Genomic DNA, 22,858 nt, shown 5'->3' on the forward strand with positions numbered 1-22,858 from the left:
ACAGCCTACACACATTTCCTTCATTACCATCCACACATCTTACATCATGGGAAAGAACAGCCTACACACATGTCCTTCATTACCATCCACACATCTTACATTATGGGAAAGAACAGCCTACACACATGTCCTTCATTACCATCCACACATCTTACATCATGGGAAAGAACAGCCGACACACATTTCCTTCATTACCATCCACACATCTTACATCATGGGAAAGAACAGCCTACACACATTTCCTTCATTACCATGCACACATCTTACATCATGGGAAAGAACAGCCTACACACATTTCCTTCATTACCATGCACACATCTTACATCATGGGAAAGAACAGCCTACACACATTTCCTTCATTACCATGCACACATCTTACATCATGGGAAAGAACAGCCTACACACATTTCCTTCATTACCATCCACACATCTTACATTATGAGAAAGAACAGCCTACACACATTTCCTTCATTACCATCCACACATCTTACATCATGGGAAAGAACAGCCTACACACGTGTCCTTCATTACCGTCCACACATCTTACATCATGGGAAAGAACAGCCTACACACATTTCCTTCATTACCATCCACACATCTTACATCATGGGAAAGAACAGCCTACACACATTTCCTTCATTACCATCCACACATCTTACATTATGGGAAAGAACAGCCTACACACGTGTCCTTCATTACCATCCACACATCTTACATCATGGGAAAGAACAGCCTACACACATTTCCTTCATTACCATCCACACATCTTACATCATGGGAAAGAACAGCCTACACACGTGTCCTTCATTACCATCTGCACATCTTCCTTCATTACCATCCACACATCTTACATTATGGGAAAGAACAGCCTACACACGTTTCCTTCATTACCATCCACACATCTTACATTATGGGAAAGAACATTCAGGTCAGAAAAACAGGACATTTTAAGACACAAGTAAAACAAAAGAAGAGACAGCTGAAAGTGACAGACGGAGAAGGAAGAGGAAGAAAAGAAAGCTGAAAGTGACAGACGGAGAAGGAAGAGGAAGAAGAGAAAGCAGAAAGTGACAGACGGAGAAGGAAGGAGGAAGAAGAGAAAGCAGAAAGTGACAGACGGAGAAGGAAGAGGAAGAAGAGAAAGCAGAAAGTGACAGACGGAGAAGGAAGGAGGAAGAAGAGAAAGCAGAAAGTGACAGACGGAGAAGGAAGAGGAAGAAGAGAAAGCAGAAAGTGACAGACGGAGAAGAAGGAGGAAGAAGAGAAAGCAGAAAGTGACAGACAGAGAAGGAAGGAGGAAGAAGAGAAAGCAGAAAGTGAAAGACGGAGAAGAAGGAGGAAGAGAAAGCAGAAAGTGACAGACGGAGAAGGAGGGAGGAAGAAGAGAAAGCAGAAAGTGACAGACGGAGAAGAAGGAGGAAGAAGAGAAAGTAGAAAGTGACAGACGGAGAAGGGACAGACGGAGAAGGAAGAGGAAGAAGAGAAAGCAGAAAGTGACAGACGGAGAAGGAGGGAGGAAGAAGAGAAAGCAGAAAGTGACAGACGGAGAAGAAGGAGGAAGAAGAGAAAGTAGAAAGTGACAGACGGAGAAGGAAGAGGAAGAAGAGAAAGCAGAAAGTAACAGACGGAGAAGAAGGAGGAAGAAGAGAAAGCAGAAAGTGACAGACGGAGAAGGAAGAGGAAGAAGAGAAAGCAGTAGACCCCTCAGCACATTCCGCAGACTAGCACAGTGACACGACAGGCGGAGAAGACGAAGGAGGAAAGAAGGAAGAAGGACGAAGAAGACAGAAGACTGACCCATCCCCACACTGCTGAGTGGACCCAGACAGGAAGGCTTTCCATGGAATGGCCGGGGCACACGTCTTGGACAGCTTGCTGACGTCACAGGACACATGGACACGCACATTCTGGGGCTGGAGGAGCTGATCTCTCACCTGGTTCAGGTCTGACTCCACCTGTCAGAGGTATGTCCTGGTCAGCTGTCTGCACTGTCATCATCACTGTCATGTCATAGTCATCACACTGTCATGCCATCAGCCATCACATCATCAGTTATCGCCCTGTCATCAGTCAGTCATCAAACTGCCATCCACCATCGCTCTGTCCTGTCATCAGTCTCACATGACATGTCATGTGGTGTCATGACCTGTGCAGGGCGTGATGACCTACCTGTTCAGGGCATGACCAGGGTGTGATGACCTACCTGTTCAGGGCATGACCAGGGTGTGATGACCTACCTGTTCTGGGCATGATCAGGGTGTGATGACCTTCCTGTTCAGGGCAGGATGACCTACCTGTTCAGGGCGTGATAACCTACCTGTTCAAGGCATGATGACCTACCTGTTCAGGGCATGATGACCTTCCTGTTCAGGGCATGATGACCTACCTGTTCAGGGCATGATGACCTACCTGTTCAGGCGTGATGACCTACCTGTTCTGGGCGTGATGACCTACCTGTTCAGGGCAGGATGACCTACCTGTTCAGGGCAGGATGACCTTCCTGTTCAGGGCATGATGACCTACCTGTTCAGGGCATGATCAGGGCATGATGACCTACCTGTTCAGGGCAGGATGACCTACCTGTTCAGGGCATGATCAGGGCAGGATGACCTACCTGTTCAGGGCATGATGACCTACCTGTTCAGGGCATGATCAGGGCATGATGACCTACCTGTTCAGGGCATGATGACCTTCCTGTTCAGGGCAGGATGACCTACCTGTTCAGGGCATGATGACCTACCTGTTCAGGCGTGATGACCTACCTGTTCTGGGCGTGATGACCTACCTGTTCAGGGCAGGATGACCTACCTGTTCAGGGTGTGATGACCTTCCTGTTCAGGGCATGATGACCTACCTGTTCAGGGCATGATCAGGGCATGATGACCTACCTGTTCAGGGCAGGATGACCTACCTGTTCTGGGCGTGATGACCTACCTGTTCTGGGCGTGATGACCTACCTGTTCAGGGCATGATGACTATGACCTACCTGTTCTGGGCGTGATGACCTACCTGTTCAGGGCATGATGACCTACCTGTTCAGGGCATGATGACCTACCTGTTCAGGGTGTGATCAGAGCGTGATGACCTACCTGTTCAGGGCGTGATCACCTACATGTTCAGGAAGTGTGACCCATCTGTTCAGGGCGTGATGATCTATCTGTTTAGGGCGTTATGATCAACAGATAGGGCGTGATGATCTATCTGTTCAGGGCGTGATGATCAACAGATAGGGCGTGATGATCTATCTGTTCAGGGCGTGATGATCAACAGATAGGGCGTGATGATCTATCTGTTCAGGGCGTTATGATGAACAGATAGGGCGTGATGATCTATCTGTTCAGGGCGTGATGACCTACCTGTTCAGGGTTCAGGGCGTGATGATCTATCTGTTCAGGGCGTGATGATCTATCTGTTCAGGGCGTGATGATCTATCTGTTCAGGGTTCAGGGCGTGATGATCTATCTGTTCAGGGCGTGATGATCAACAGATAGGGCGTGATGATCTATCTGTTCAGGGCGTGATGACCTACCTGTTCAGGGTTCAGGGCATGATGATCTATCTGTTCAGGGCGTGATGACCTACCTGTTCAGGGCTCGTCTCCAGTTTCTCCAGCAGCTGTGTCAGGAAGGTTGACTGCCTCAACATGCTGCTCACATTGTAGGTGCTCTCTGTGTCAACAGACACACACACACACACACACACACACACACACACAGCTGTCAAATGTGGCCACATGGACAGTGCATAGCAATACACACCACTGTGTCACAAGTGTCAAGAAGTACATGTACGTACATATGCTGACACTCACAAACATACACATTCTTTGTTACAAAGAACTACTTTCACAGTTAGCATGGAAAGTGAGACGGTACTACCTGTTTAAAACAACCCCACACACAATGTGCACTGATAGTGAGCCAGTCTATTGCTGAGGTCAACACTGTCCCATGTCCACAAGTCATTTTACAACTCAGGGCGACCTGCCATGGATGGTTCCGTCGACTGGGGGTTGGCGCTGGGACTGAGAAAGACAAACCACCAGTACATCTCAGGGCGACCTGCCATGGATGGTTCCCTGTGGACTGTTGGTGCTGGGACTGAGAAAGGCAAACCACCAGTACATCTCAGGGCGACCTGCCATGGATGGTTCCCTGTGGACTGTTGGTGCTGGGACTGAGAAAGGCAAACCACCAGTACATCTCAGGGCGACCTGCCATGGATGGTTCCCTGTGGACTGTTGGTGCTGGGACTGAGAAAGGCAAACCACCAGTACAACTCAGGGCGACCTGCCATGGATGGTTCCCTGTGGACTGTTGGTGCTGGGACTGAGAAAGGCAAACCACCAGTACAACTCAGGGCGACCTGCCATGGATGGTTCCCTGTGGACTGTTGGTGCTGGGACTGAGAAAGGCAAACCACCAGTACAACTCAGGGCGACCTGCCATGGATGGTTCCCTGTGGACTGTTGGTGCTGGGACTGAGAAAGGCAAACCACCAGTACATCTCAGGGCGACCTGCCATGGATGGTTCCCTGTGGACTGTTGGTGCTGGGACTGAGAAAGGCAAACCACCAGTACAACTCAGGGCGACCTGCCATGGATGGTTCCCTGTGGACTGTTGGTGCTGGGACTGAGAAAGGCAAACCACCAGTACATCTCAGGGCGACCTGCCATGGATGGTTCCCTGTGGACAAACCCAGGTGTAACTGTATATGGGGTACTCGGAGTGAGCGGTGTGGGAGTAATGCCACTGAAACTGTGCAGATGATGAGGCAGCAAAAAAAACCCAAACAAACAAACATAAACAACAAAAGAACCCCTCATCTGTGGAAAACACCATGTCCTGAAGTCACCTATACACCTCCTGTCACCCTCACAATGACCTCACCTGTGTAAAACACCATGTGTTGAAGCACTGACCTGTGGTAAACACCATGTGTTGAAGCACTGACCTGTGGTAAACACCATGTGTTGAAGCACTGACCTGTGGTAAACACCATGTGTTGAAGCACTGATCTGTGGTAAACACCATGTGTTGAAGCACTGACCTGTGGTAAACACCATGTGTTGAAGCACTGACCTGTGGTAAACACCATGTGTTGAAGCACTGACCTGTGGTAAACACCATGTGTTGAAGCACTGACCTGTGGTAGGGGAGGAAGGTGGCAGAATGGTTAAGACGCTCAGCTGCCAATACACAGAGTCCGTGAGGGTGTGGGTTCGAATCCCGCTCTTGCCCTTTCTCCTAAGTTTGACTGGAAAATCAAACTGAGCGTCTAGTCTTTCGGATGAGACGATAAACCGAGGTCCCGTGTGCAGCACGCACTTGGCGCACTGAAAAAGAACCCATGGCAACGAGAGTGTTGTCCTCTGGCGAAATTACGTAAAATGAAATCCCCTTTCATAGGTACACAAATATGTAAGCATGCACTCAAGGCCTGACTAAGCGCGTTGGGTTATGCTGCTGGTCAGGCATCTGCTCAACAGATGTGGTGTAGCGTGTATGGATTTGTCCGAACGCAGTGACGCCTCCTTGAGAAAGTGAAAGTGAAAGAAAGTGAAAGTGACCTGTGGTAAACACCATGTGTTGAAGCACTGATCTGTGGTAAACACCATGTGTTGAAGCACTGACCTGTAGTAAACACCATGTGTTGAAGCACTCACCTTTAGAAAACACCATGTGTTGAAGCACTCACCTTTAGAAAACACCATGTCCTGAAGCAGTGTGCGCACGATGCGAGAGCCACTTCTTTTCAGGGAAGAGATGTCTCCGATCTTGCGGTTGGCGATGATCTTGAGTCGCTCTGCGGTGAACTGAGTGCCGTGGAGCACGTCACGAAGCCACTGCACGCCTCGCTCGTACTTCTCCTCCTCCACCTTGACCTCCACCACCAGGAACTGGGGAAAGTGGCCGCACTGGAAACAGCCCGGGGGCAGACCCAGACCCGTGTCAGTCGACTGCGTGTCTTTCTCCAGCTCCGCTATCACTCGCTCGTGGGGAATCACCTCTGCACACCATCGTACACGTGTCGCCTTATGCTGTGTATGTGTGTCATGTTATACTGTGTACATGTTGTATACTGTGTACATGTGTCATGTTCATAGTGTACATGTGTCACATTATACTGTGTAAATGTGTGGTGTTGTACTATATAAAAGAGTGGTGTTGTACCATGTACACTATAACACATGGACATGATTCATGTTATACTGTGTACATTTTATACTGAGTGGTGGTGGTGTGTCCATCGAGATCGATGATGACCATCGTTGTCATCCAGATGGGGGATGGGGGATGGGGGGAGGGTGGTGGTGGGGTGGGGGGAAGAATGCTCATGAATCTATCTGTGAGTGCGCAGATGGCTGAATAGTCCAATCTGCGCACGAAATGTCCGCTGACAGTTGGGGCAGACAAAGACAGGCATATCATTGTCAGGGAGCTTGTTTGCCCGTGACTTTCTGGCCTGCCTCTTCTGAACAGCTGCAGCAGTCCTGTTGGCCTCGCACAACCTGGCGCCTTTGTGCACAGCAGCGCGCCATTTGTCACGGTCCACTGCAGATTCCTCCCAGGAGTCAGGGTTGATATCAAACGCTTTCAGAGAGACTTTCAGAGTATCTCTGAAGCGCTTCTTCTGACCTCCGTGTGATCTCTTCCCTTGTTGCAGCTCGCCATAGAAGAGCCTTTTGGGCAGCCGATGGTCTGGCATGCGCGCCACGTGTCCAGCCCAGCGAAGCTGGGACTGCATCAGGATGGTGAAGATGCTGGGAAGGGTGGCTTTTGCGAGCACCTCTGTGTCAGGGGTCTTGTCTTGCCACTTGATGTTCAGTAGCTTCCTGAGGCATGTTGTGTGGAAATGGTTCAGCTTCTTGGCATGTCGTTGGTACACTGTCCAAGTTTGGCAGGCGTACAGTAGTGTGGGGAGAACTACTGCTCTGTAGACCTTTAGCTTGGTCTCAAGACTAATGCCTCTTCTGTTCCAGACATTTGCATTGAGTCTACCAAAAGCTGCGCTTGCTCTTGCAATCCTGACGTTCACTTCATCGTCGATTGTCACATTTCGTGACAGTGTGCTGCCAAGGTATGTGAACCGCTCCACCGCACTGAGTCTCTGACCGTTGACTGTGATGTTGGGCTCAACGTAGGGTTTCCCTGGGGCTGGCTGATGGAGAACTTCAGTTTTCCTCGTGCTGATGGTAAGGCCGAAGTTCCTGCTGGCAGTGGCAAACTTGTCGACGCTGAGTTGCATGTCAGCTTCAGATCCAGCGTTGAGGGCACAATCATCAGCAAACAAAAAGTCTCTGATGATGTCTGTCATGACCTTCGTTTTTGCTTGAAGCCTTCTGAGGTTAAACAGCTTGCCATCTGTTCGGTACTTTAGGCCGATTCCAACATCGCCATCTCTGAAGGCATCAGTAAGCATTGCAGAGAACATGAGGCTGAACAGCGTTGGAGCCAGGACGCAGCCTTGCTTGACACCATTTGTGACAGCAAAAGGAGCAGATGTTTCACCATTGTCCTGGACTCGAGCCTGCATGCCTTCATGGAATTGGCTGACCAAGGAAATAAATTTCCGAGGGCATCCGTACTTGGCCATGATCTTCCACAGTCCCTCTCTACTCACGGTGTCGAAGGCCTTAGTGAGGTCGATATAGGTGGAGAACAGATCAGCATTTTGCTCCTGACATTTCTCTTGCAGCTGCCTTGCAGCAAACACCATGTCAGTGGTTCCGCGCTCTTTCCGGAATCCACATTGGCTCTCAGGCAAATGACCTTGGTCAAGGTGTGCTGTGAGGCGGTTAAGTAGGATCCTGGCAAGTATCTTGCCTGCGATGGAGAGCAAGGAAATGCCCCGATGGTTATCACAGGCTTGCCGGTTCCCCTTTCGCTTGTACAAGTGAATGATAGATGCATCTTTGAAATCCTGGGGGATCGTCTCTTCTTTCCACATGAGTGAGTACAGCTGATGAAGCTTCTCAGTCAGCACAGTGCCTCCATCCTTGTAGACCTCTGCTGGTATGGAGTCTGAGCCAGGTGCTTTGCCACTGGATAGCAGACTGATTGCTTTCTGGGTCTCAAGAAGTGTTGGCGGATCGTCCAGTGCTTCGTTGGTGGGGACTTGTGGGAGACGGTCTATGGCTTCATCATTTATGGAGGAAGGGCGATTTAAGACACTGTTGAAGTGCTCAGCCCATCGTTCGAGAATGTTCTCCTTCTCGGTGATCAAGGTATTCCCATCTGCACTGAGGAGGGGGGATGATCCTGAGGATGTGGGGCCGTAGACTTCTTTTAAGGCATCATAGAACCTCTTCATATCGTGCCTGTCAGCATATCCCTGGATCTCATCAGCTTTGTCACTCAGCCACTTATCCTGCATCTGGCGTAACTTTTGCTGAACAGTCCTGCGGATGTCATTGTATGCATCCTTTTTTGATGTGGACTTTGGGTTGCTCAGGTGGGCTTGATGCAGACGGCGTTTCTCATCCAGAAGCTGCTTGATTTCATCACAGTTTTCATCAAACCAGTCTTTGTGCTTTCTGGTCACGGGTCCCAGGGTCTCTGAAGCTGTACTATAGATCAGCTCACGCAGGGTCCTCCAGTCAGACTCCACATTCTGGTTGTCCAGAGAGGCGGATTCCAGACGATCTTCCAGCAGCTCCACAAAGGACTGTTTGATGGTGATGCTTTTCAGCTTAGCGATGTTGAGCCGTTTTGGAGCCTTCTGGCCTTGGGGGCGTCTCTTGGGTTGGATTCGAATATTCAGCTTCGAGACTACAAGGCGATGGTCTGTCCAACACTCGGCGCCGCACATAGTCTTTGTTACACGTACATCTTGCCTATCCCTTTTCCTGACGATGACATAATCGATGAGATGCCAATGCTTTGAGCGAGGGTGCATCCATGACGTCCTGTTACGGGTAGGGAGGCAGAAAACTGTGTTGGTTATCAGCAGTTCGTGCTCTGCACAGGTCTGAAGCAAAAGCAATCCATTTGGGTTGCAGTGGCCCACACCGTGCTTTCCAATCACTCCATCCCAGGAGATGTAGTCAGAGCCAACTCTAGCATTGAAGTCCCCAAGAATGATGAGCTTGTCTGCTTTAGGGATGGCAGCAATGACAGAGTGAAGGTCCTCGTAGAACTTCGCCTTCACTTCATCCGGGTTGGTCATGGTTGGGGCATAGGCACTGACAATGGTGAGGTGCTTCTGGCCAGATGCCAGTGGGAGTTTCATGGTCATAAGCCTATCGTTGACTCCCTTTGGGATTCCAGCTAGCTTGCTGACAAGTGCTGTTTTTACTGCAAAACCAACGCCAGCCTCACGTCGCTCTTCGCTTCCTCGTCCACTCCAGAAGAAGGTGTAACCAGATCCCCGTTCACAGAGCTCGCCTTCGCCTGCAAGCCGAGTCTCACTCAAGGCTGCGATGTCGATGTTGTATCTGGCGAGTTCGGATGCAACTAGTGCTGTTCTCCTTTGGGGTCTGTCCGCGTTATCTCTGTCCAGGAGAGTCCTTATGTTCCAAGCACCAATGGTGAGAGGAACGATCCTTGTTTTTTTCTTTTCTTTCTCTTTGTTTCGACCGCTGATGTAGGGTCCCCGCCAGCCGCGGTATGCTGGCCAGGGTGATATGGAGCAGGCAATTTTTAGGGCACCTTTTCTAGCCCCTTCCTCATGCCAGGGAGGTGAGCAGTGCATTCCTAAAGAGGGCTGCTCAGACGCTCAGACGGCTGCCGAGCTCCATCGCTGCTCCTGTCGACGAAGAACGACCCTATGGCCTGAGCCGCCTGCGTGCAGGTCTGCGGCTGCGACTGCCAGTGTACCCACACCTGTCGTTTCGTCGCTCGCCTGTCGCCACAGGACTTGGGGGTGATGAAATGATGAAGGATGAAAGGTCATTTTGGATGACTGATGACTTGCGCGATGAGTTTGTTTAAAGTGAAGAGGAGTTGCGCAACGTCAACCTCACTCTCTCGTCCGGGTCCACCAATTTCCAGTGGCAAGACTAAGTCGAGACGACTGGAGGATGAGCACGGATGCAGTGGATGACCAAGATATCCTTTCGGTGTCTCATCTTGCTCTCTGCACTCCACAGTGCGTTGCTGTAACCGCCTTCCTCTCCGTTGAACCGATAGGTTTCTTCCGCAGATTCTGCCGGATCCAGACTTCGCATACATGGGTAGACACACCCCGGGGGCCAACTGCGTGTGGCATGCACACAGCACAGTGGAGCTAGATGGCCGTCGGTGGCTCTCCTGAGCCGACGCCCTTTTATGGATCTCCATAAGGGTGTCTAGCCACCCGCCTCACCAGTCCCAGAAGGGAGCGGTGGGAGTGCCGGTTTAGTCGTCGGCAACCCGACCCTGAACAGGTTGTACTGGATTACAGGTTACCAGTAGCAGATCTAATGACCTGACCTGACCAAGTACATGAGTACATGTATCATACTGTGTACATCTGTTATACTGTGTATATGTGGCATGTTATACTAGATGTGTGGTGTTGTACTGTGTACATGTTATACTACATACATTTGTAATGTTGTACTGTGTACATGTGTCATCCTACACTGTGTACATGAGTCATGTTCTACTCCATACATGTGTCATGTTGTACGGTGTGCATGTGTTATGTTATACTACATAAATATGCGTGGTGTTGTACTGTGTACATGTTCCGTTATACTGTGTACATGTGTCCTGTTATACTGTGTACGTGTGTGGTTTGGTGTGGTGTGTTCACTCACATTCTTTCTCTCTCTCTCTGTCACTCACACACACACGCGCAAATACAAACTGCATGCGTGCACACCCACACACACACACACACACACACATACACACGCACACACACCCTACAAACCCAAATGACAGATATAAAGACAGAAGAGCCTGGCAGACACAGCAGCCCACTGCCTCACCTCCATCCCTCAAGATAGGACTCTCCATGAGGGCCTCTGTGAAGAGAGGTAGGTAGTACTTCAGGGCCAGGGGGATACTGGATGTGTCTATCAACACCATCATCTGTAACATGGTGTCCATTCATATCATCATCTGTAACATGGTGTCCACTAACATCATCATCTGTAACATGGTGTCCACTAACACTACCATCTGTAACACGGTGTCCACTAACATCATCATCTGTAACACAATGTCCACTAACATCATCATCTGTAACACAGTGTCCACTAACATCATCATCTGTAACACAGTGTCCACTAACATCATCATCTGTAACACAGTGTCCACTAACATTATCATCTGTAACACAGTGTCCACTAACACTACCATCTGTAACACAGTGTCCACTAACATTATCATCTGTAACACAGTGTCCACTAACATCATCATCTGTAACACAATGTCCACTAACACTACCATCTGTAACACAGTGTCCACTAACATTATCATCTGTAACACAGTGTCCACTAACATCATCATCTGTAACACGGCGTCCACTAACATCATCATCTGTAACACAGTGTCCACTAACATCATCATCTGTAACACGGCGTCCACTAACATCATCATCTGTAACACAGTGTCCACTAACATCATCATCTGTAACACAGTGTCCACTAACATCATCATCTGTAACACAGTGTCCACTAACACTACCATCTGTAACATAGTGTCCAGTTATATCATCATCTGTAACATGGTGTCCACTAACACTGGGAGTACAGAACTGAGAATAACAAAAGAATTATTTATTCATGGGAGAAGAGAGACTTAAGTTTAATTGGAAAGATAAACATAATAAAAACTTTTCTTGTTTACATTATGCAGGCTTTCATTATTCCAGAAAAGGTACTTATAGCGATCAATCAAATACTCTTTAGATTTCTTTGGCGTAAACAGAATTGCAACAGAGAAGCTTTTGAGAAAGTTAAGAGAAGTGTAGTATGCAGTGGTTTTGAACAAGGGGGTTTAAAGATGATTGATGTTAGGCAAATGCAGTCAGCATTTCTTTTGCAATGGGTGGTGTGTCTTTGTAGTGCAGGAGAACATGAAAAATGGGTTCATGTACCCAGGAAGTTTGCTAATTTTGGTTATTTAATGTGTTCTTTCACAAATGTAAAGAGTACTGCATTTAAGCAGTTGCATCTGGTTAATTCTCAGTTTCGAAGGATGGTTTTGCAAACATGGTGAGATCTTATGCAAGCTGGTGAAACACCATATTTAAACCTATTATGGAATAACACACACATAAGGTATCAGGGAAACGTTCTTTTCTTTCCTGAATGGGTCAGGGGTGGGATAATGCATGTAAAAGACATGGACAGTACTCATGGCATTTTTACCTATAATGACATATGTTTGAAAATTGGAGAGTCCCCAGCAAGAATATTAGAGTACAATATTGTTCTTGCTGCTGTTTGACAGTTCAACTTTGTAATGAATGAACAAGAGAGGTCTGACATCAACCTATCAAATATTCCCCCTTTCTGTGGTGAGAAATTATTCACTTGTAAAGACTTATATTAGTACTGTGCAATAACAACTGCTCAATATCATGTACCATCAGGTTTTGGAATTATAAATTTGGTGTAGATCTGAATAAGAAAATATGGGAGATACCCCTCTATGTTAAAAAAAAAATGTTTAAGAGTATTGCAATGGAAAATCTTCATAATATTTATCCTGCTAATATCCTGTTGTGTAAAATGAGAAAGAAAGACAACCAAAGGTGTACCTACTGCCCAGAAGAAACTGATTATATTGAGCATTTCTTTTTTCACTGTCCGCCTGTCAAAGCATTTTGGGAATATATTAGCCAGTACATATTAATTGAATATAATGTCACAGTAATTTTGTCTGAAACTGATGTTTTGTTTGGGATACCGATTCTACACACGACCTGGGACCATACACTGATGCAAATCAATCATGTTCTTCTGATTGCCAAAATGTGCATCAGCATATAAGAAAACTGACTCAAAATTACTGTTGTCAATGATATTTAAAAAACAACTTAGATATCGTCAGATTTGTAAGATTTCATAATATAAACTGCTTGCATGCACGCAAACACACAAAAACATACAAGCATATGCACATACATGCATGCACACATACACGCATATGCTGGCAAGTATTGGCTTTTCTTCCCTTGCTGGGAAGGGAGTGAGTTTCTTGCCACTATGACCACTCTTCCCAGCTGTCCCTTGCTTGTTTTCGCTTTACCTTTTGACTGATCAAGGGACGGCGCCTTCTGGGAGAGAACTGAGATGCTCAATGGAAAGGATGTGCTCTACCACTTCTAACTCCACATACACTGTTACCTACAACCACTAGGTCATCAAAAACCACTGGCATGTAAACAAATGTAAAGATTAAAAGGGGTCAGTTCATTGTTATGATACAGATGACAATTTTTCTTTCTTTCTTTCTTTGGTTATGTAATAGGTTAAGACAGAGGAGGAAGAGAGAGAGGATGGATGACAGAAAAGCTTCAATATCTAACAAATAACTCACACTTGGGCAATAATAAACCCAGACAGATGTAATCACTTGTTATACATGTTTGGAATGCATGCATCAGAACACTAGAACATCAAAAAACCCTGGCAAATGTACACAGACAGAATATTCTTAGAATGCGTTCCTCAAGACACACTGGGGCAACTGCTGCGCCAGACAATATGGAAACAAAATGAAAGTGATTAGTTAAGGTGTGTGGGCGAAAGTGGTGCATCAAAGGTAAACAGGAGTCTGTGAAAGAAGAAAAAGGAAGATGTGGGAAAAAAGAGGGCGATGGAGGCCCACTAAAAAAAAAGAAAAGAAAAAGAACACACCAAAAACATCATCTGTAACATAGTTTCTAGTTATCGTCATCTGTAACATGGTGTCCACTAACACCATCATATGTAACACTGTGTCCATTAACACCATCATATGTAACACTGTGTCCATTAACAACATCATCTGTAACATGGTGTCCATTAACACCATCATATGTAACACTGTGTCCATTAACAACATCATCTGTAACATGGTGTCCACTAACACCATCATCTGTAACACTGTGTCCATTAACACCATCATCTGTAACATGGTGTCCACTAACACCATCATATGTAACACTGTGTCCATTAACACCATCATATGTAACACTGTGTCCATTAACACCATCATCTGTAACATGGTGTCCACTAACACCATCATATGTAACATGGTGTCCATTAACACCATCATCTGTCACATTGTGTCCATTAACACCATCATATGTAACATGGTGTCCATTAACACCATCATATGTAACATTGTGTCCATTAACACCATCATCTGTAACATGGTGTCCATTAACACCATCATCTGTAACACTGTGTCCATTAACACCATCATCTGTAACATGGTGTCCATTAACACCATCATATGTAACATGGTGTCCATTAACACCATCATATGTAACACTGTGTCCATTAACACCATCATCTGTAACATGGTGTCCATTAACACCATCATATGTAACACTGTGTCCATTAACACCATCATCTGTAACATGGTGTCTGGTTATATCATCATCTGTAACATGGTGTCCACTAACACCATCATATGTAACACTGTGTCCATTAACAACATCATCTGTAACATGGTGTCCACTAACACCATCATCTGTAACATGGTGTCCATTAACACCATCATATGTAACACTGTGTCCATTAACACCATCATCTGTAACATGGTGTCCACTAACACCATCATCTGTAACACTGTGTCCATTAACACCATCATCTGTAACATGGTGTCCATTAACACCATCATATGTAACATGGTGTCCACTAACACCATCATATGTAACACTGTGTCCATTAACAACATCATCTGTAACACTGTGTCCATTAACACCATCATCTGTAACATGGTGTCCATTAACACCATCATATGTAACACTGTGTCCATTAACACCATCATCTGTAACATGGTGTCTGGTTATATCATCATCTGTAACATGGTGTCCACTAACACCATCATATGTAACACTGTGTCCATTAACAACATCATCTGTAACATGGTGTCAACTAACACCATCATCTGTAACACTGTGTCCATTAACACCATCATCTGTAACATGGTGTCCACTAACACCATCATCTGTAACACTGTGTCCATTAACACCATCATCTGTAACATGGTGTCCATTAACAACATCATCTGTAACATGGTGTCCATTAACACCATCATATGTAACACTGTGTCCACTAACACCATCATCTGTAACATGGTGTCCATTAACACCATCATCTGTAACACTGTGTCCATTAACACCATCATCTGTCACATTGTGTCCATTAACACCATCATCTGTAACATGGTGTCCATTAACACCATCATATGTAACACTGTGTCCATTAACACCATCATCTGTAACATGGTGTCCATTAACACCATCATATGTAACACTGTGTCCATTAACAACATCATCTGTAACATGGTGTCCACTAACACCATCATATGTAACACTGTGTCCATTAACACCATCATCTGTAACATGGTGTCCATTAACACCATCATATGTAACACTGTGTCCATTAACAACATCATCTGTAACATGGTGTCCACTAACACCATCATCTGTAAAATGGTGTCCACTAACACCATCATCTGTCACATTGTGTCCATTAACACGAAAGCTTTCAACACCGTGAGCAGAAAAGGTCTGTGGGAGATCATGAAACGTCTAGGATGCCCCCCAAAATTCCTCAGCATGGTCATCCAACTACATGAGGAACAGCGTGGACAGGTCAGACACAGCAACGACCTTTCGGCCCTTCCCAATTGGAAATGGAGTGAAACAAGGTTGTGTCCTCGCGCCGACCCTCTTCACGATCTTCTTCAGCATGATGCTCCAACAGGCCACTGAAGATCTTGGCGACGACGACGGTATCTTCATCAGATACCGCACTGATGGCAGCCTATTCAACCTGAGGCGGCTACAGGCCCACACCAAGACACTGGAGCAACTCATCAGAGAGCTTCTGTTTGCCGACGATGCTGCCCTCGTCGTCCATACAGAAGCGGCCCTGCAGCGTATAACGTCCTGCTTCGCAGAGGCTGCGCAGCTCTTCGGCCTAGAAGTCAGTCTGAAAAAGACGGAAGTTCTCCACCAGCCTGCCCCACAGGAAGAATTCCACGCTCCTCACATCAACATCGGTGAGACAGAGCTGAAGTCGGTCCACCAGTTCAGCTACCTAGGCTGCACCATCTCGTCTGACGCCAAGATCGACAAGGAGATCGACAACAGACTTGCAAAGGCAAACAGCGCATTCGGCAGGCTGTACAAGAGAGTGTGGAACAACAAACACCTGAAGAAAGACACAAAGATCAGCGTGTACAGAGCTGTTGTACTGCCCACCCTGTTGTATGGCTCCGAAACCTGGGTCACCTACCGGCACCACATACGACTGCTTGATCGCTTCCACCAGCGCTGCCTTCGCACCATCCTCAGCATCCACTGGAGTGACTACATCACAAATGTCGAGGTCCTGGAGCAGGCAAAGACTATCAGCATCGAGGCAGTGCTGCTAAAGACCCAGCTACGTTGGGCAGGGCACGTGTCCAGGATGGAGGACCACCGCCTGCCCAAGATCGCGCTGTATGGCGAACTGTCCACTGGCCACCGTGACAGAGGAGCACCCAAGAAGAGATACAAAGACTCCTTGAAGAAAGCTCTCGGTGCCTGTCACATTGACCATCGCCAGTGGTCCGCAGTAGCCGCTGATCGAGAGACCTGGCGACGCACCATCCACCAAGCTGTCTCCTCCTTCGAAAACAACCGCAGGGCCAGCCTTGAGGACAAACGCAGAAGGAGGAAGAACCACGACGCTGCAGCCGCGAACCCAGACCAGACTTTCCCTTGCAACCGCTGCGGCCGACTCTGCTTTTCCCGCATTGGCCTTGTCAGCCATGAGCGTGCCTGCATCAGACGTGGACAACGCCCTTCCTAGATCTTCGTTAGCGAAGCCAGGCCATGATGATGATGATGTAACACTGTGTCCATTAACACCATCATCTGTAACATGGTGTCTGGTTATATCATCATCTGTAACATGGTGTCCACTAACACCATCATATGTAACACTGTGTCCATTAACAACATCATCTGTAACATGGTGTCCACTAACACCATCATCTGTAACACTGTGTCCATTAACACCATCATCTGTAACATGGTGTCCATTAACACCATCATCTGTAACATGGTGTCCATTAACACCATCATCTGTAACACTGTGTCCATTAACACCATCATCTGTAACATGGTGTCCATTAACACCATCATCTGTAACATGGTGTCTGGTTATATCATCATCTGTAACATGGTGTCTGGTTATATCGTCATCTGTAACATGGTGTCCACTAACATCATCATCTGTAACATGGTTAGTGAAGACATGCAATAAACTTGTAATATGACGTGTAAAGACATGTAATCAACTGATAAAGTGTAAAGAACTGCAGCATGTACTGACCCTGGCAAAATTAGTGGTGAGGTCATCCAGCTGGAATCTGCAGGGCAGGTCCTTGAGGGGGAACAGTGGGTTCTCTGTGGGGGCACGGCCGGGGGCCGGTGGGTTGGAGTAGGGGGTCAGGTGGTGGAAGTGGATGCTGTCCGTGCCGGGGACGTCCACCGATGTCAGGATGGACTCTGGTGGCTCCACCTGGTGTCACACCACATTGTACTTGATGCCAAACAATTCCACATACACTGTCCCAGTCAAACAATGGTATGTAACAGCTGTTGTCAACAGTTCTTGTTCCACTCAAACTATGGCATATACCAGCTGTTGTGATCAGTTCTTGTTCCACTCAAACTATGGCATATACCAGCTGTTGTGATCAGTTCTTGTTCCACTCAAACTATGGCATACACCAGCTGTTGTCAACAGTTCTTGTTCCACTCAAACTATGGCATACACCAGCTGTTGTGATCAGTTCTTGTTCCACTCAAACTATGGCATATACCAGCTGTTGTCAACAGTTCTTGTTCCACTCAAACTATGGCATACACCAGCTGTTGTCAACAGTTCTTGTTCCACTCAAACTATGGCATATATCAGCTGTTGTCAACAGTTCTTGTTCCACTCAAACTATGGCATATATCAGCTGTTGTCAACAGTTCTTGTTCCACTCAAACAATGGTATGTAACAGCTGTTGTAAAACTATGTTATGTTATCATGTCACACTGTGCACCCCCACATACCCCCCCAAGTGATTGTGAACCAGAAGTGCCCACACTTCATGGATTGACATGTGAACCACTGTGCACCCCCCACACTTCATGGATTGACATGTGAACCACTGTGCACCCCCCACACTTCATGGATTGACATGTGAACCACTGTGCACCCCCCACACTTCATGGAGTAACATGTGAACCACTGTGCACTGCCCACACTTCATGGAGTAACATGTGAACCACTGTGCACCCCTCACACTTCATGGAGTAACATGTGAACCACTGTGCACCCCTCACACTTCATGGATTAACATGTGAACCACTGTGCACCCCCCACACTTCATGGAGTAACATGTTAACCACTGTACACCCCCCACACTTCATGGATTAACATGTGAACCACTGTGCACCCCCCACACTTCATGGATTAACATGTGAACCACTGTGCACCCCTCACACTTCATGGAGTAACATGTTAACCACTGTACACCCCCCACACTTCATGGATTAACATGTGAACCACTGTGCACTGCCCACACTTCATGGAGTAACATGTGAACCACTGTGCACCCCCCACACTTCATGGATTAACATGTGAACCACTGTGCACCCCCCACACTTCATGGAGTAACATGTGAACCACTGTGCACCCCCCACACTTCATGGATTGACATGTGAACCACTGTGCACCCCCCACACTTCATGGATTGACATGTGAACCACTGTGCACCCCCCACACTTCATGGAGTAACATGTGAACCACTGTGCACTCCCACACTTCATGGAATAACATATTAACCACTGTGCACCCCTCACACTTCATGGATTGACATGTGAACCACTGTGCACCCCCCACACTTCATGGATTGACATGTGAACCACTGTGCACCCCCCACACTTCATGGAGTAACATGTGAACCACTGTGCACTGCCCACACTTCATGGAGTAACATGTGAACCACTGTGCACTGCCCACACTTCATGGAGTAACATGTGAACCACTGTGCACCCCCCACACTTCATGGAGTAACATGTGAACCACTGTGCACTGCCCACACTTCATGGAGTAACATGTGAACCACTGTGCACCCCCCACACTTCATGGCGTAACATGTGAACCACTGTGCACTGACCACACTTCATGGAGTAACATGTGAACCACTGTCCACCCCCCACACTTCATGGAGTAACATGTGAACCACTGTGCACCCCCCACACTTCATGGAGTAACATGTGAACCACTGTGCACTGCCCACACTTCATGGAGTAACATGTGAACCACTGTGCACCCCCCACACTTCATGGATTGACATGTGAACCACTGTACACCCCCCACACTTCATGGAGTAACATGTGAACCACTGTACACCCCTCAGACTTCATGGATTGACATGTGAACCACTGTGCACCCCCCACACTTCATGGAGTAACATGTGAACCACTGTACACCCCTCACACTTCATGGAGTAACATGTGAACCACTGTGCACCCCCCACACTTCATGGAGTAACATGTGAACCACTGTGCACCCCTCACACTTCATGGAGTAACATGTTAACCACTGTGCACCCCCCACACTTCATGGAGTAACATGTGAACCACTGTGCACCCCTCACACTTCATGGATTGACATGTGAACCACTGTGCACTGCCCACACTTCATGGAGTAACATGTGAACCACTGTGCACCCCTCACACTTCATGGATTGACATGTGAACCACTGTGCACTGCCCACACTTCATGGAGTAACATGTGAACCACTGTGCACCCCCCACACTTCATGGAGTAACATGTGAACCACTGTACACCCCCCACACTTCATGGAGTAACATGTGAACCACTGTGCACCCCTCACACTTCATGGATTGACATGTGAACCACTGTGCACTGCCCACACTTCATGGAGTAACATGTGAACCACTGTGCACCCCCCACACTTCATGGAGTAACATGTGAACCACTGTACACCCCCCACACTTCATGGAGTAACATGTGAACCACTGTGCACCCCCCACACTTCATGGAGTAACATGTGAACCACTGTGCACTGCCCACACTTCATGGAGTAACATGTGAACCACTGTGCACCCCTCACACTTCATGGAGTAACATGTGAACCACTGTGCACCCCCCACACTTCATGGATTAACATGTGAACCACTGTGCACCCCCCACACTTCATGGAGTAACATGTGAACCACTGTGCACTGCCCACACTTCATGGAGTAACATGTGAACCACTGTGCACCCCTCACACTTCATGGAGTAACATGTGAACCACTGTGCACTCCCACACCTCATGGAGTAACATATTAACCACTGTGCACCCCTCACACTTCATGGATTGACATGTGAACCACTGTGCACCCCCCACACTTCATGGATTGACATGTGAACCACTGTGCACCCCGCACACTTCATGGATTGACATGTGAACCACTGTGCACCCCCCACACTTCATGGAGTAACATGTGAACCACTGTGCACTGCCCACACTTCATGGAGTAACATGTGAACCACTGTGCACCCCCCACACTTCATGGAGTAACATGTGAACCACTGTGCACTGCCCACACTTCATGGAGTAACATGTGAACCACTGTGCACCCCTCACACTTCATGGAGTAACATGTGAACCACTGTGCACCCCTCACACTTCATGGCGTAACATGTGAACCACTGTGCACTGCCCACACTTCATGGAGTAACATGTGAACCACTGTGCACTGCCCACACTTCATGGAGTAACATGTGAACCACTGTGCACCCCCCACACTTCATGGATTGACATGTGAACCACTGTACACCCCCTACACTTCATGGAGTAACATGTGAACCACTGTACACCCCTCACACTTCATGGATTGACATGTGAACCACTGTGCACCCCCCACACTTCATGGAGTAACATGTGAACCACTGTGCACCCCTCACACTTCATGGAGTAACATGTGAACCACTGTACATCCCCCACACTTCATGGAGTAACATGTGAACCACTGTGCACCCCTCACACTGCCCACAAGTGAAGGTGACCCAGAAGTACCCCCACCAGGCAGCCCAGTGTACAAACCTCATTAGCGGCGGTTGCCTCCTCCAGAGAGACGCGACATTTCTCCAGCCCCTCCGTCCCCAGCCGCTGTCTCTGGGCCGCAATCCTCTGCTTCTCCTCCTGCCCCTTCTGCTCCATCACCGTCTGGCTGGGTTCTCCTACCACCTGTCATCACCACACACCATCACACTTACATATGTACATGGCACACAGCACTGCTCCATCACCTGTCATCATCACACACCATCACACTTACATATGTACATGGCACACAGCACTGCTCCATCACCTGTCATCATCACACACCATCACACTTACATATGTACATGGCACACAGCACTGCTCCACCACCTGTCATCATCACACACCATCACACTTACATATGTACATGGCACACAGCACTGCTCTATCACCTGTCATCATCACACACCATCACACTTACATATGTACATGGCACACAGCACTGCTCCATGACCTGTCATCATCACACACCATCACACTTACATATGTACATGGCACACAGCACTGCTCCATCACCTGTCATTGTCACACATCACATTTACATATGTACATGGCACACAGTACTCCAACACTGAACACACCACACAATATGACACACTAACATATGTACATGTCACACAGCACTGCTTCATCACTGAACACACCACACACACTGACACACTCACATAATTATGTACATGTCACACAGTACAGCTTCATCGCTGAACACACCACACTCACACTGACACACTCACATAATTATGTACATGTCACACAGTACAGCTTCATCACTGAACACACCACACTCACACTGACACACTAACATATGTACATGTCACACAGTACAGCTTCATCACTGAACACACCACACACACACTGACACACTAACATATGTACATGTCACACAGTACAGCTTCATCACTGAACACACCACACTCACACTGACACACTCACATAATTATGTACATGTCAAACAGTACAGCTTCATCACTGAACACACCACACACACACACTGACACACTCACATAATTATGTACATGTCACACAGTACAGCTTCATCACTGAACACACCACACTCACACTGACACACTCACATAATTATGTACATGTCACACAGTACAGCTTCATCACTGAACACACCATACACACACACTGACACACTAACATATGTACATGTCACACAGTACAGCTTCATCACTGAACACACCACACTCACACTGACACACTCACATAATTATGTACATGTCACACAGTACAGCTTCATCACTGAACACACCACACACACTGACACACTCACATAATTATGTACATGTCACACAGTACAGCTTCATCACTGAACACACCACACACACTGACACACTCACATAATTATGTACATGTCACACAGTACAGCTTCATCACTGAACACACCACACTCACACTGACACACTCACATAATTATGTACATGTCACACAGTACAGCTTCATCACTGAACACACCACACACACTGACACACTAACATATGTACATGTCACACAGCACTGCTCCATCACTGAACACACCACACACACACTGACACACTCACACAGTACAGCTTCATCACTGAACACACCACACTCACACTGACACACTCACATAATTAT

At 47.3% G+C, this 22,858-nt stretch overlaps 1 protein-coding gene across 1 annotated transcript in view; it reads right to left on the bottom strand.

Moving 5' to 3' along the window:
* Positions 1–22,858, bottom strand: part of LOC143276302 (uncharacterized protein C05D11.1-like) — a 97,688-nt gene that overhangs the window by 17,737 nt on the left and 57,093 nt on the right. Inside the window, exons 13-18 of the mRNA XM_076580807.1 lie at positions 21,257–21,400; positions 17,475–17,663; positions 10,917–11,019; positions 5,699–6,010; positions 3,583–3,668; positions 1,798–1,955 (exon numbers count right to left, since the gene is read on the bottom strand). Coding sequence (XP_076436922.1) covers positions 1,798–1,955; positions 3,583–3,668; positions 5,699–6,010; positions 10,917–11,019; positions 17,475–17,663; positions 21,257–21,400 — 992 coding nt within the window. The remainder of the gene's footprint in view (positions 1–1,797; positions 1,956–3,582; positions 3,669–5,698; positions 6,011–10,916; positions 11,020–17,474; positions 17,664–21,256; positions 21,401–22,858) is intronic.

This window comes from Babylonia areolata, chromosome 31 (assembly GCF_041734735.1).
Source record: "Babylonia areolata isolate BAREFJ2019XMU chromosome 31, ASM4173473v1, whole genome shotgun sequence".
NCBI classification, from domain to species: domain Eukaryota; kingdom Metazoa; phylum Mollusca; class Gastropoda; order Neogastropoda; family Buccinidae; genus Babylonia; species Babylonia areolata.